At 38.1% G+C, this 13,999-nt stretch overlaps 1 protein-coding gene across 2 annotated transcripts in view; it reads right to left on the reverse strand.

Annotated features, from left to right (window-relative positions):
• eps8l2 (EPS8 signaling adaptor L2) overlaps positions 1 to 13,999 on the reverse strand; it is a 30,268-nt gene that overhangs the window by 4,434 nt on the left and 11,835 nt on the right. For both annotated transcript variants that reach the window (XM_014993839.2, XM_014993840.2), the window contains exons 4-18: positions 11,862 to 11,926; positions 8,755 to 8,916; positions 8,268 to 8,417; positions 6,663 to 6,742; positions 6,435 to 6,547; positions 6,259 to 6,314; positions 5,996 to 6,122; positions 4,344 to 4,432; positions 4,177 to 4,251; positions 2,548 to 2,696; positions 2,273 to 2,441; positions 2,049 to 2,171; positions 1,773 to 1,889; positions 703 to 778; positions 440 to 608 (exon numbers count right to left, since the gene is read on the reverse strand). In XM_014993839.2, coding sequence (XP_014849325.2) covers positions 440 to 608; positions 703 to 778; positions 1,773 to 1,889; positions 2,049 to 2,171; positions 2,273 to 2,441; positions 2,548 to 2,696; positions 4,177 to 4,251; positions 4,344 to 4,432; positions 5,996 to 6,122; positions 6,259 to 6,314; positions 6,435 to 6,547; positions 6,663 to 6,742; positions 8,268 to 8,417; positions 8,755 to 8,916; positions 11,862 to 11,926 — 1,720 coding nt within the window. The remainder of the gene's footprint in view (positions 1 to 439; positions 609 to 702; positions 779 to 1,772; positions 1,890 to 2,048; positions 2,172 to 2,272; positions 2,442 to 2,547; positions 2,697 to 4,176; positions 4,252 to 4,343; positions 4,433 to 5,995; positions 6,123 to 6,258; positions 6,315 to 6,434; positions 6,548 to 6,662; positions 6,743 to 8,267; positions 8,418 to 8,754; positions 8,917 to 11,861; positions 11,927 to 13,999) is intronic.

Below are 13,999 nucleotides of genomic sequence, written 5' to 3' on the forward strand. Positions count from 1 at the left end.
TAAGAAAACCGACTGGTTTGCACAATCGGCCTCAGTTTCACCTGATTTACAAAACGATGTATGATATCTCAGTGTTTTTCCAACTCTGGTCTTCAAGGCACACAACCCCGCATGTTTGAGGCATTTCCCAGCTTCAGCACACACTGCTTCTACTGATTGCTGATTAACAGGCGTTTGCTGAGCTGCAAGTCATCTGAATCGGGTGTGTTAAAGCAGAGAAACATCTAAAACATGCAGAGTAGTGAGCCTTGAGGGCTGGGGTTGTTATAGATTATAAACCTTGCCTCCAAATGTGCAGCAGTATTAGTCTAACATAAAAATGGTTTGGGGGGGGCAGGAATTTTATGACTATAAAGAGTAATCAAAAGCACTAAAAGCATCACTGCTGTTGGGCTTTTAAGTGAGCAAATAGAGGACGTGTGCAACGAAGCAAACTTACTGTTTAGAGAAAGCTTTCGCATTGAGCCACCTTGTCACCTGCTCTGGAGATGACTGGGAAGTTAATGGCACCTGTGGGGCCGCCGGGCGCTCTATCCGGATCTTTCTGGGTGGCGGGTTTTTGTTTGCTGTGATTTTCATCAGTAGCTCGTTATTAACCTCGTCCATCTCTGCAGAACAGAAAGGTGATAGAAACGAAAGTAAGAGCGAGTGTTTGGTTTAAACATTCTCGGTTTGTTGTTTTTGCTGTGTGCGTTGACTCACTTTTGTCTTTCTGTATTCCCCCTTTGAAACTGTCTCTCTTGTGCAGAAGTTCAGTGGGCGAACCCCTGTAGTCGCTCTGGAATCACACAGCCACACACACACACACCCACACGCACACACACACACAGACGCAGAGAAACCACAATGTTATTACAAAAACCGGTTCAGCTTCCTACTCTTTCTCCGGCCGATTCATTTTTGAATGAAAGCCAGAAGCAAAATATGTGAATGCGTGTTTTGAACAAGGAAGAGGAGCTGCATGCACGGGCTGACGCAGGATCTTTGTTGTGCATGCCGTCTGGAGGAAGCGCAAATTGGAATGTTACGTAGGAAGTGCTGACAAAGTTGTACAGAGCAGCTTGCAGCTGATACTAAAGAATCCTCTGTCTTTCCATTCTTTTTAGGCCTATAAGAGTCTTAAATCGCCATTCAGCAATATTTGCTCTACCTTACAAAAATTCTCCAAATCTATCTCCAGCCTTCATCAGGAGATTCCTACAGATTTTCTCTCAGACTTAGTTCTGAACTCCAAGCCCAGTCATCCGGAAAACTTTAATTTTGTTCCCATGAAATCATTATTTTTGTTTGTTTGGATGGAAATTTACACTTACGGTGATGCTCAGGGATGAATTTTTTTTCTAAGCAGATACTTAAGATTTTGGCGTGAGAAACTACTAACATTTAGTAAAAAATGACTCCAAACATGTCTCTGCAGAGTAAAGACACCATATTTGTTTTTTTTGTTTGTTTTCTTCAGTTGAATCATTTGGGATAATTATGAAATTTCACATGGAGGTTATGAAATAAACCTTGTATCTTTTACTCAACAGAAATGTAATTTTCACAGAGGTATGTACACTTTCTATATATCAAAAACATTTAGTGAAAGGAGAGTGTGTTTTTCTTGCCCTGGTATAGATGTAGCAGCCTCTGCATCATCTCTCAAAGCCTGAGCCAAAGTATTTAGGAAACCACAGTGATGATATGTGTACGAGTTTGCAGTGTTTCTCAATGTGTCTTGAACAGACAGGACTGCAGTAAACGTTGTACATGCAGAGTTGGTAAGTTACCGGGTAGGGATCTTCTGGTTCTTCTAGCCGTACCACATCCAGGATGTTATATGGGACGTAGCCGGATTGGCCGCTGTGATTCCGTAGTTTCCACCACTGTTTGTTGTCTTCCAACACCTGCGAGAAAGATTCAACAGCTCACTCCACAACACAGGAAGCTGGAGTAGACGTGATGCATTATCCCACAATGCTTCATTTACAGGGCACAGTTCTGATGCAAAAATAAACATCTCGATTGAAACTGTAAAAAAAAACAGGAAAGTGTGGTGTCACAACCTCAAGGACTTCATCCTGCAGCACTGACAGCTCGTTGGGATTCCGCGCCACAAAATTGTAACGGATTTTGGCATATTTACGGTTGCTGTGCACCCCATTTGGTGGGGAAGGATTGACGTAATACTAAAAAAAAATGACAAAACAAAGAAAACAGATAGATGTTTAAAGACATAGCTATACGTTTAATAAATCTGAACTGACGTAGGGAAACAAAAGCATCTTACATCGTCAGATGAGTGTCTTCTGTAGTCAGGGCTTGTGGGAGATGGAAGTGGACTGGGTGGTCCCTCGGTTTCCCACGGAGACGTCAAGAAAAACTCTGCAGGTGGCTCCCATCCATTTCGAAACTTGGGGTAATAAGGAGGCGCGCACTGATCTCTGGGCCACTCTGCCCTGTAAGAGGAGGAATGACAGGTTGTTTAAAAGTGATCCATGTGATTCACATGATAAGCAGACAAAGCCAGCAGCAGGAGCGGCAGCACTCCACATGTAAACACACCTGGGTCTGGTCCATCCGTCACCAAGCAGCTCAAACATGTTCATCTCTTTGGGGGTGAGGTGTCCGCGCAGGAAGTCGACGGCATCCATCGAAAGATGAGGGGAGATGACGGAGCGCACCAGGTCAGGACTTCCACACGTCTGCAGGACCTGAGGACACGGTTTAAAGGTTCACAGTTGGACCTGACTGAAAGAGTAGTGCTCATTATCTCCTCTGACTACTCAGAGGAGATCATGCCAAGGTACTCTCCAGGTAAAGATGGTATAACAACCCCAAAATTGTGGAGTGCTTTGCAAAAATGTTAACGACCTTTAGACATTTGCAATACTTCGAAAATACTTTCAGTGCAATAGTGAAGTGGTAGAAAAATGACATGTTTTTTGCATTGTCTTTTACAAATGAAAGTTTGGCATGTACTTGTATTCATCATTTATTGCCCCAATACCCCCTACACTTAATACAACATCACCATTTGCCTTGCACAAATCAGAAAACAGTGTCTATTTGTGGACAACTTCAGCTCATTAAAAATACAACTATCATGTGAAGTTACAGCAGCAAACCTGCCAAGACATGTCTGTCACTCTGGAGGAGCTGCAGAGATGCACAGCTCAGGGGAGAGGACTACTACAATTAGTCGAGCATGCCACAAATCTGACCTTAATGAACATGTTAAGGAAGGTATTCTGATCAAATGATGCCAAGAGTAAAGATTCTGGTTAAAGTCCAGAAATAAATCAAAAGGAGAATCTGTTGCTAGACTTCAAATTATCTGTTTACAGATGCTCACCATACAATCTGACTGAGCTTGAGTTAGTCTAAAAAGGAAAAAAAAAAAGCTAAATTTTTAGTCTATAAGATATGTGAAGCTGGTAGAGACAATACAGCGTGAATGGCCGAAAAATAATGGTTCTAAAAAGCACTTTTCACCTTTCTTTTCTTATTTGTGTGTCCTTTAAAAACAGCTATTCTATTGTGTTAATTATCACACAAAACCCCGATAAAATACAGTTGTGTTCACATCGTATGAAAACCTTTTGTATTTCTCGAGTGGAAAAGTTAATCATATAACCTAAGCTTGTATAAAACGAAACAGTGAAAACAATAAAGCAGTTAATAAACAGCATTAAAAAAACAAGAAGCGCATAAAAAAAAAATCTGAATAAAAATCAGTTAGCTGCTGCAGCACAGTTTCAGGAGAGAAACACCTGCTTGGGCAATGTAGAAGGCAGCTAAAATAGGTCAGCTTTCCTCAGAAACATCACAGAAATCTCAAGAGTTCACAAATCATTTTCTGTCCTGCAGTATCGAAGGAGTGGCTGAACACTCCAGCTTTGAAAGCCATGCGTGTCACTCAAGTTGGTTAAGTGTTTGAGCAGAGCACCGAGAGTGGGTGTGGTGCCAGAGTAAAAAAAAAAAAAAGAAAAGAAAGAAAGAAGCCAAAGAAACCACAAATATCTGACGTGAAAAAAATGCAAGCGATGAACTGAATTTAAAGAGCACTCTGTCAGTGGCCTCTCAGCTCAGCCAAGTTTCATTTTAACCAAAACATGAAGGCCCCTCAGTGAGAGAAAGACGGCTTTCCTCGGCCACATTAAACTCAGACAAGTTATGGTTTTTATCTCTTACCAGCTCCAAAGGTCCAAACAGGAAATGAACCAGCTCCGGAGCACTTGGGTTCTGTAGATGTTTCTTCAGTTTGGCCTGCAGGGGGCAGAGTGGCAAACGATCACTGGAGAGTCGATGACCAGAGAGCGGCCGTTCACCGGCGGAGGTTAGAAGCTTTGATATCTCACCAAGAGGTTGAGGGCCAGCTTCAGTTTCTGCAGGCTGTCAATGAACTCTGCTTCAGAGGGGGGCCTGGCCCGCAGGGTCAGCATGCCCTCTGTAAGCAAGAACAACAACAGTGACCACACGCAGAGGCCAGGGTTACCAGCTGCTCCACACCCCTGCTGCAGACAGGACGCAGGTTTCACTTTCTTGGCAAAGCACCAAAGTCATAAATGTTCGATTTTTGTTTCTTTTTCATCTATTCCAGAACATTTTATCGCTAAAGTGATACACCGAAGGAAGGTAATAAACAGCTCACCTTGACCAGGGCAAGAAAAACTCCTATAGAGTTTCATAACCAGTGACTCAGCTGGTTGAACAAAAAGTTTATGACGCAGGAGATGTTGGATATAAAATGGGAGTTTAAGATAAATGTTGACTGCCTTCGTAAATTGGCGCTTCTCTAGTATTTTACTTTTCCGTTGCGTCATTATTTAGGGAGGAGAGGAAAAATTACAAGTTAGCCGTAATATTTTTACCAGTATGGATGTGAAGGAGGAAAGTCTCTCTTCCACTTGCTGGTTGTTGGATCTTTGTAGATTGAATTGCTTTCCATAAATTCTCAACTACAAAGAGTTTCCAAGCTGGTTGTAAATCTCAGACTCCCTTTCATGTTTAATGAACCACTTCCCATCTGTTTGCTAGGTCTTCAAAAACATTCAGCGAGAGTCAAAAATGCAGCCATCTGAATGCTTTTTCACAGCACAACCTTGCATGATGCTGATGAGCTGCATGGCCAAGCTTTTTTGTACCAACAGACCAAGACGTTCATGTCTCGTTACCAGTCACACATCATTTCTTTTCGTTGTTTACATTGAAGATACAGAAACGTCGAAAAGATACTCTGGAATAAAACAGCACGTATTTAGTCTACCAAAGAATCAATAAACAAGAATAAATTTGAAAATCTGGTTAAATGCAGCTGTTCTGCACTGTTAGTACTGTTTGAACATGCTTTTGTAGAGTTTTAGCTATTTATTATACTGATTTCAATATCATTTCATGTTTGTCTTGTTTTGTTCTTTTTTTTTTTTGATTAAATGACAACGGAGGAATCTGAAGCTGCAAAGCAGGTACTAACTTCAGCCTCTCTAACCAGTCACAGTATTCCAGCAGCGCTTCCACGCTGATCCTGCAAGCTGTCACCGTTTCTTTTTTTAACCATGCAACATAAATGTCTCCATACAGACATTTTAAAAGTAGTGAGAGCTTTTCAATGCCTATTTCACTGAGTGCTGTCAGCCAGTCTGATCAGCAGTTTTAGTCATAACAACACCCGTTGAACTAAATACCTCACACACTAACAACAGCTGAGTAGAGCTTCCCAGACAGACAGTTTGATGAGAAGTATTGTTATATTTTAATACTGCAAGATCTTGTCATACTTGATCAAACGAATCTTTGATTCATCTAGAAAAGTTTCTACCTTTCAAATGTAAAAATCAAAACCCAACACCCCATAAAACATGGAAGCAGGTAAAGTGTTGACAAAACATGCATAAATATGATAAAATGATGAGCACACAGGACACAAAGAGAACCACACATCGCAACGTGAGCAATATGTCCATATTGTCACGCTGATTGAGCCACTGCAGAAGAAGAAAGGTTGACAGACCTGCTGGTCCTTTCTTCTTGTTCTTCTTACTCTTGTTGCGTTGATTGAGCTGATAAAAAGCCTCGGCTGCCTTCTGCAGCCGCGCCACAAAGATCTCGATGTCGTCCAGGGCACAGTTGAGGATTTGCTGAATAATAATAATAATAATAATAATAATAATAATAATAATAATAATAATTTTAAAAAAACATGTATGCTGTAGTCGTTATGAGCTCATGAGAAGGACGATGATGACCATCACAGTGGATATCAAAGAAGCTCACCACATCCTTCTCAATGCGCTGGGCCAGCTTTTCATGCGACTCTGCATCGTGCAGACCTGCAAGTGGAGAAACTATCATTAATCGCAATAAATACGAAAACCACAACTGGTAAAATTATGTTCTGCTACTGAAATGAGCGAGTTTGCGTGACTGCATAAGTCTGCGTGCGTTCTCACTGTGAGTGTGTGCAGCGGCTGCCGCTCGTCTGTTTGCAACAGGTGGCGGGCCCCTGGGGGCCGAGGGAGGGAGGATGGTTTCTCTCTGACGCTTCATTTTTTCCTGGTTCACTCTGAACAGGGAGAATGGTGCAAAATGCGTCACTAGCAGTCATTACTGCCACAAAAGTAGAGGTAACCAGTAAAATAAATACATATGTATGTGTTTGTGTACACCATTGTTCTCACTTGAGGGTTTCCAGCCTCATTTTTTTCCCATGTTTGTTGTCGCCAAGAGCACTGTCTATGTCTGCGTGAACCATCTCAGCCTGGATGAGGAGACAGAGGGAAGAAAAGAAATGTTTTTAAAAATCACAGTTCTAGATGAGTAGTTTTAAAATTACATCTAAACTTCTTTTCTTTTTTTTTAACAGTGACTTTGAATGGATTTGCAGAAGCTCTTTCACACAAACAGTATGCAGCAATAATCTGTGACTTGAAATAGTATTTACTGTAAATAAAAACAAACTGATGAATATATCTAGAAAACAATTATCATTATTTTGATGCATAAATAATGATAAGTGAATTTGTTTCTTACCAGTGTGATTTTAATTTACTACTTCTATCATGGAAGCTGGAGGTTTTTTTATGGGCCAAATGTGAGGTAACACTTTATTTGAAGGGGGTTGAATAAGACTGTCATGACACTTTCATAAACATGACATAACACCTGTCATGAACATGAATAAGCCTTCATGAATATTTATGACTGTTGTCATAAAGTGTCATTCAGTAAATTATGACACTTTTAATACAAAGTTGACATTATTCAAAATGTCTTTGTTATGAAAACTTGACATTAACCAGGAAATCATTACTGTTTAAACTTTACTTTAATAACACAAAGTTACTTAATTTTTAAAGTGCAATCAGTAATACTTTTATAACAAATTTATATCAGTAATGATTTCTTGGTTAATGTCAAGTTGTCATAACAAAGACATTTTGAATAATGTCAACTTTGTATTAAAAGTGTCATAATTTACTGAATGACACTTTATGACAACAGTCATAAATATTCATGAAGGCTTAGTCATGTTCATGACATGTTATGTCATGTTTATGACAGTGTCATGTCAGTCTTATTCAACCCCCTTCAAATAAAGTGTTACCAAATGTGATCATAAAATATTTATATTTATATCATCTTGAAGTAAAACAGAGTTTGTATTCTTGAATATAAAATCAGAATCAGTTTAAACACAAGGAAAGAAGAATCTCTTTCCTTTTCTTGGCCAGAAGGAAAGAGACTGTAATAATATATTTTGCATTAATTTATTGGGATTGGAGCTGTTTCAAGATGGTAGAAATGTGCTTTTATTTTTACCCTGCTCTAATTTACAATATCACCAGGCCTGGTAAAGATCTGATATCTAGTCTCCATAACAACCATTTGTTTTACCGCTGCTGATGCAGGCTGTATTGTTCCAGTATTTAAACAAAACAAAGAAACTAAACGCTGCAGATATGTTGCTTTGGGTCCAAAAGCTCCATTCCAATTTCTAAAGCATCACTTTAACTGGACTTTAACATTTAATTGTAATTTTAATGTGTTTAAAATTATAGTTAATTACTTTGTCTTTTAAAATGTGATTATTTGTCTACAATAAGTTAAAAACATATAATAGAGATAGAAAAAAAATGCATTAATTGCTTATACATGCAAGTCAAATCTGACCAAAACAACCAATAAAAATAGCTGAATATATTTTTAAACAAAGGCATTCTAGGGCAGGTAACTAACAACACACTTCAAGTCTTGGAAGAAAAAACACACTCCGGCACACACACCTCCACTTGGTCACAATGGAAGAAATGGATGTCGGGTTTGTGTTGGTCCCTGTCTTGACACATGAGCAGCAGCACAGACGGGTAGCGTGTCTGATTCAGCACCGTCTGGCAGAGGTGGACTGTGGTGAGGGGGAAGTTCTCCAGTTCTTCCTGCACAGCAACCAGAATGCCATTATTATTATGGTAAACAAAAAACAAAAAAAGGTAAGGAAAAATAAAATATCTCAAGAAGATGATAATTATTGTAGATTCATATGGTGTGCTTTACACTTTTCTGAGGTATTTCTGGAAATCTTTCCTGCCAGATGAGAATCATCAACTCAAACAAACACTTTAAACAACATGTAATTTCTAGAAAGTTCCAGAAATGTATAAATAACTTTACATTTAAATAGTAGCTTAAGGAGTGATGCAGAACATCTACATCTGTTTAAATCTAAGAGACACAGAGACATATGCAGAGCATAATGTGTGAATATGAACAAACCTGAGTGTCACAATCAAGAAGTCTGACCGCCTTGTCTGTGACCTGCAGCAGCATCTCCTGTGTCCAGATTTTATCCCTCGAGTCCAGAAGAATCAGTTTCTTGATAGCATCGTCTACCGTGACAATAGATTCTGTCTTGTCCACTACAAACGTCGACAGATGCTGAAGAAGAACGAAAGCTGTTAGCGATTAAAACCCGGAGTTGGGACAAAGAAAATGGACAAGAAGCACACACAAAAAATGAAAACGATTCAAATTGGTTCATTTTCTCCTTTGTCAAGGAACTTCTTCTATGTTTTCTGTGACCTCTGCAAAGTTCTTGGCAAACTGCAAATGAGACTGTAAACAACTGTCTTTGACAATGTGGCATACACAACTATCAGTCGTCTAGTCCAGTCCTTAGAGTGTCCAACGTGAGCCTTTACAGCACCTGCAGAGCTACTGCTAGCCTCTTTGCTGCTTTTCTAACTTATACTCTACTTGCCCAATCTGATGCAATCGCGTTTTGGTGTCTTTGCAGTTGTATTATTATGCTGAAATTTTCAGACTGTGGACTGAACTGAAAAGTGCTCTGTGAGATGTTCAGTTTGGTTTAAGGTTTCATAGCATAACCCTGCTTCATTTTCTCACAGAACAGCTGGATTCATGCACAGATTAAATTACACAGGTATGGATTTCATTTACTAAGTGAAAGTGAACCTGAAGGAAACGTCAAAGCTTTGTTTACAGAATGAAATATGAATGAATACAAAGCCTGTTGCATTTTTTCACATTTAATTAAGACAAGTTCATAAACTATGTATGATTTTCTTTCTACTTCACAATAACACACTATTCCATGCTAGTCAATTAAATAAAATCCAAATAAGTCTATTAAAGTTTGTGGTTGTAACATGTCAAACTTAGAAAAAAGCTCAAGGAGCAAAAATGTTTGTGGAAGATACATTTAATCTGCCTCTCAATTTCAGTTGGTTCAGCATAAAAGTAGCTGCAAACAAGATATCAAATGAATTTATCAGTTTTATTGATGGGACTGCCTTATATGTTTTACCAGAATGGATTACCTTAAATTCAAGTTAGCATATTTTTACAAGCTGTATTTTCACATAATGCTTTTAAATTGAAGAGTCGGAGCATTACTGACCCCAAGGTTTCGTTTCTGTGATATCCCAGCATCTATCCTTTATTGCATCTGATGCAATCCGGTTGCAGAGATAAACTACAAGGTCACAATTAAGCGTCTTTCAAATGAGGGTGTTTCACATCTTAGTCCTGTAATCGTGATAAAAAATATAAACCTGAAAAATAAAAGTTAAAAAAAAAATCTAACTGCAAGTTTCTTTGTTTTTTTGATTAATACTGACAAAAATACAAACTAAAAATACAGATTAAAGCAGTTCCTTTAGCTAACAATTAAATCTTAGCTTGTGCTTTTTTTTAATTTCTGCTCTAAAACATTTAGCACTGCTTCTTTCTGCATTCATTATGTTGGAGTATGTCTTGCAACCTGCCCAGGTGTGATAATGAATGAATTTGGAAAATTATCAAGATTGGCACTGGACACAGTTCAGATCTGATCACTGACCCACAGCACATCTTTCACCTGTGCACATCCGCCCCACACTGCTGCAGCACTCCGAGGGCTGATTGTTTTATCATAAAATCTCATAAATCACAGAATCTCATCACTGTGAGCTTTAATCTCTGGTCGAAGAACAACCCAGGACACATCATGATGTGATCTGTTTCTTTTTCCGCTGCGATCAGGCAGTCTAAACAGTTAACACACTTAAATAAAAGTCAAATGTTAGCAACAATAATTCTACACAAGCTACTTGCTTCCAAAAAGCCTCACTTTCCACAACTAAAAATTGGTCTTGATTAATATTTTCACAAGATTTTCAAACAACTTTTAAGGTTTTCTTTAGACTTTGGCATCTTTTATTCCAATGTTCTGTCCAGTTTGAGTTTTTTTATTTTTTTTACCAGGTTAGCGAATAGGCAGTCTGCTGTAAAAGAGGGGATTAAAACAGGTAGAGGACATAAAAAAAACACAGCAGGTCCCAAATTTAAAAATTAGATAAATGCATTTGATTATTTTTAAAATGTTTGCAGCTATCAGCAATTTGGAAACAATTTTGCTGATACTAAAACATAAACCTTTGCCTAAGAAAGTTTTGTCATTTATGTACTTATTGCAACTTTTACTTACTTCCTACATAATTGTAATTTAGAAACTGTATCATTTTCCAGATTTTCTAAGGTTTATTGGGGCATTAGGGCACAAAACATTATCTACTCAGGCTTTATTTTTCTGTATGACGCTAAATCAGCAGCAAGATGCTTATTTTTAACTTTCTGACAAACTAAATCAGCTCTACCTAAAATCTATAAGGTTTAAGATTTGTGAAATCTGGACTAAAGTATCCAACATAAAATACAAATTCTACGCAAGCAACTCACGGCTTTTTGACATTTTTTAAAATGCGCTTTAACGTATTGGTTCTCTCAGCCAGCTAAAAATCAAAACCAGCAGTAACACTTAAAAAAAAAGCCAAGTTGAGATTTGATAATTTGACATAAAAGAGTTCAAATAAATATAAATCCCTGTAAAAAAATCAATTAAATGATTCGACATGACGATGCAGGGAATTTGGATTTACAGATTAAGCTAAAAGCTAAAATACAAAAGGCTCAAATCAGGACTAAATCCTTTTTACTTTGATTACAAATTATTTGATATTTAAGCTTTTGCTTTTTTTACAAGAAAAAAATGTTTTTTTTTATTTCTCAAATAAAATATAAATGCATGTTATCACTCGTCTCCCCTGTCATGAACCCTTTACCACACATTGTCTCATGGAGAGACAATCTATAGTCGTTCTATTACACAGCAACTTCAGAACGCTTTGAAAGATTACAAAAAATGTATGCAGTACAGAGGTTGTCAAATCTAAATAAATATAAAATTTACTTGTTTTTAATTCCCTATAAACCTTTTAATAACAACTGTGACCGAGAATCAAAAACATAGGAAACTCTTTCATTTTTTTTTTTTTTTTTGTAATTCCAAACTCTTATATCGAATCATAAAACAAAGGCTTTACCTCAACGTGGTACTGCGACGTCTCTTGCATGATGAAATTTGAGTTGGAGTATTTTTTCCGCTGCTCTGTGGGTAACAAAAAAGACAAAAAATTATTCTATGGAGACAAAAAGCCATTGTAAAGTAGATCTGTCCATCAAAAACCAGCTCTGACCGTAAGTCCACATGCTGGCGCTTCGGTAGTGAGACGAGACGAAGGGGAAAAGTAATGCGTGAGCTTGAAGAGCGCACAGCAAATAAGGAAGTGACAGCTTTTTACCATATGACCTCACAGCCAACAACTCTGCTAATGATTCAGGTCTATGACCCACTTAGCAAGGCAATTACTTTAGATTGTTTATTAGATAAATGGTTTTTGTGCAGAAACAAAACAAAAACCATGTCAAAATACTTTGATTTTAACTTTTTTGTAAAATTAAACTTTTTGTAAAATGTGTCAGATTAAAGAATACATAAGCCCATGTAAATAAAATGGCCACAAAGGCACCAAATGAGTACTTTGTCTTACTATTCTGATACTAGTGGTCTTCATTTCCAATAGATTACACAGGAAATGGGCAGAGAGTGAAAGGGGGAATGCAGCAAAGGTCTCAGGGTGGGAAAACAAACCCCAATCGAGGACTGAAGGCCTCCCTCTACACCGTACGCTACCCCTAAATAAGTTAATCTTAAATCTTATATCGTAGGGTTGCGTGTATCTTGAATTCCCCTCCCACACTTCATAATGTAGTCAGAGTTGGCACGGAACAGCCAGGGCTGGACTCGTAAGTCCAGATTTATTAGAGGTACAAAGATCAATGACAGCACCAGAATCAGTTCCTCCTCTCTGGCGTTTTTCCCACTAGTTAATAAAATCTGACTATATCTGAGACCAGCTAAAGAATGAGCCCGAGTCCCTACAATAAGAATGATTCTTCACAAGACAAAAACATTTAAGATGTTCAAAAGTGGAACTTAGAAAGTTATAAAAGGGAAATCTCAAACTCTGGCGATCTTTGTAAACATTAAGTTTCTTTATCAGGACAGTCTGAAAAACTGAATTTATATTAACAGGGACTCCATGAATAAATCGATCTCTATAAAATCTATCACAGATCAGGTTTATATAACCTAATCAATATTTTCAGCTGATCACAGACTCTCACTGCAGCATGTTCAAATATGGAGGATCAGACGCAAGTGGCCCAAAAGCTAAATGTTGAAAGTGTCTTGATGGCAGAACAAAAAGTTTAACAATCATTTGTCTTCCAGCTGGACTTATTTGGGTCATTCATATTCAGTAGTAGCATAATAAATTATCGACAAAGGGTACAACATTATAAATAGGTAATAGAAGAAAACAATCAAGGTGGTTCAATGACCTGCAGCTGCTACACATGGTCTCATAGGAGATTCACGTAAATAAAAGACTATAAAACACAGCACAGAAAGGGACTTATCAGGTCCTAAGGATGATAATGGAGTCAAGTGATAAAGGTGTTTCTCCAGGCTGTTTACAGGAAGCTGCATGAACAGTTTGTACCACACAACCTCATCTATGTTGTTGATTTTGTATTGCAGTTCCTTTAAAAGTCTTGCAAAACTATTCAGACATCTCAAACCTCCTGAGACCAAACTTTTAGGGGTTTTATGTGATAAGACTAATGCAAAGTGTAATTGTGAAATAAAATAGAATATATATGCATAAAAGAGTAGCCAAAAGTCTGAAAATATGACTTGCTTTTGCATTGAGCTTCTTTTAGTCAATACTTTGGAAAGCCACCTTCACTGTAACCACTGCTACATGTTTTTACATGCTTTGCGCATCAAGACTGCTCAGTCAGATTTGATGAAAAGTGTGTGTGGGCATCATTTTTTTAGGTCTTGCCACTGATTGTCAGCTGGATTTAAACTGGACTTTGACTGGAGCGTTCTAATACAAGCTTTGATCTAATCGCTGTGGTTTTAGTTGTTTTAGCTTAGGGTCGTTGTCCTGCTGGAAGGTGAACCTCCACCACAGTCTCAAGTCTTTTGCAGCCTCACGCAGGTCCTCTTTGATGATTATCCTTAATTAAATCCATCAATCTGACCTGTTTTTGCTTCATTTTCTAATCCTAATAATTCTTTTTGTTCACCAACAATCTCTAACAAACCTCTGAG

This window comes from Poecilia mexicana, unplaced genomic scaffold (genome assembly GCF_051168715.1).
Source record: "Poecilia mexicana isolate PSO_F unplaced genomic scaffold, ASM5116871v1 scaffold_6, whole genome shotgun sequence".
In the NCBI taxonomy this organism is placed as follows: Eukaryota; Metazoa; Chordata; class Actinopteri; order Cyprinodontiformes; family Poeciliidae; genus Poecilia; species Poecilia mexicana.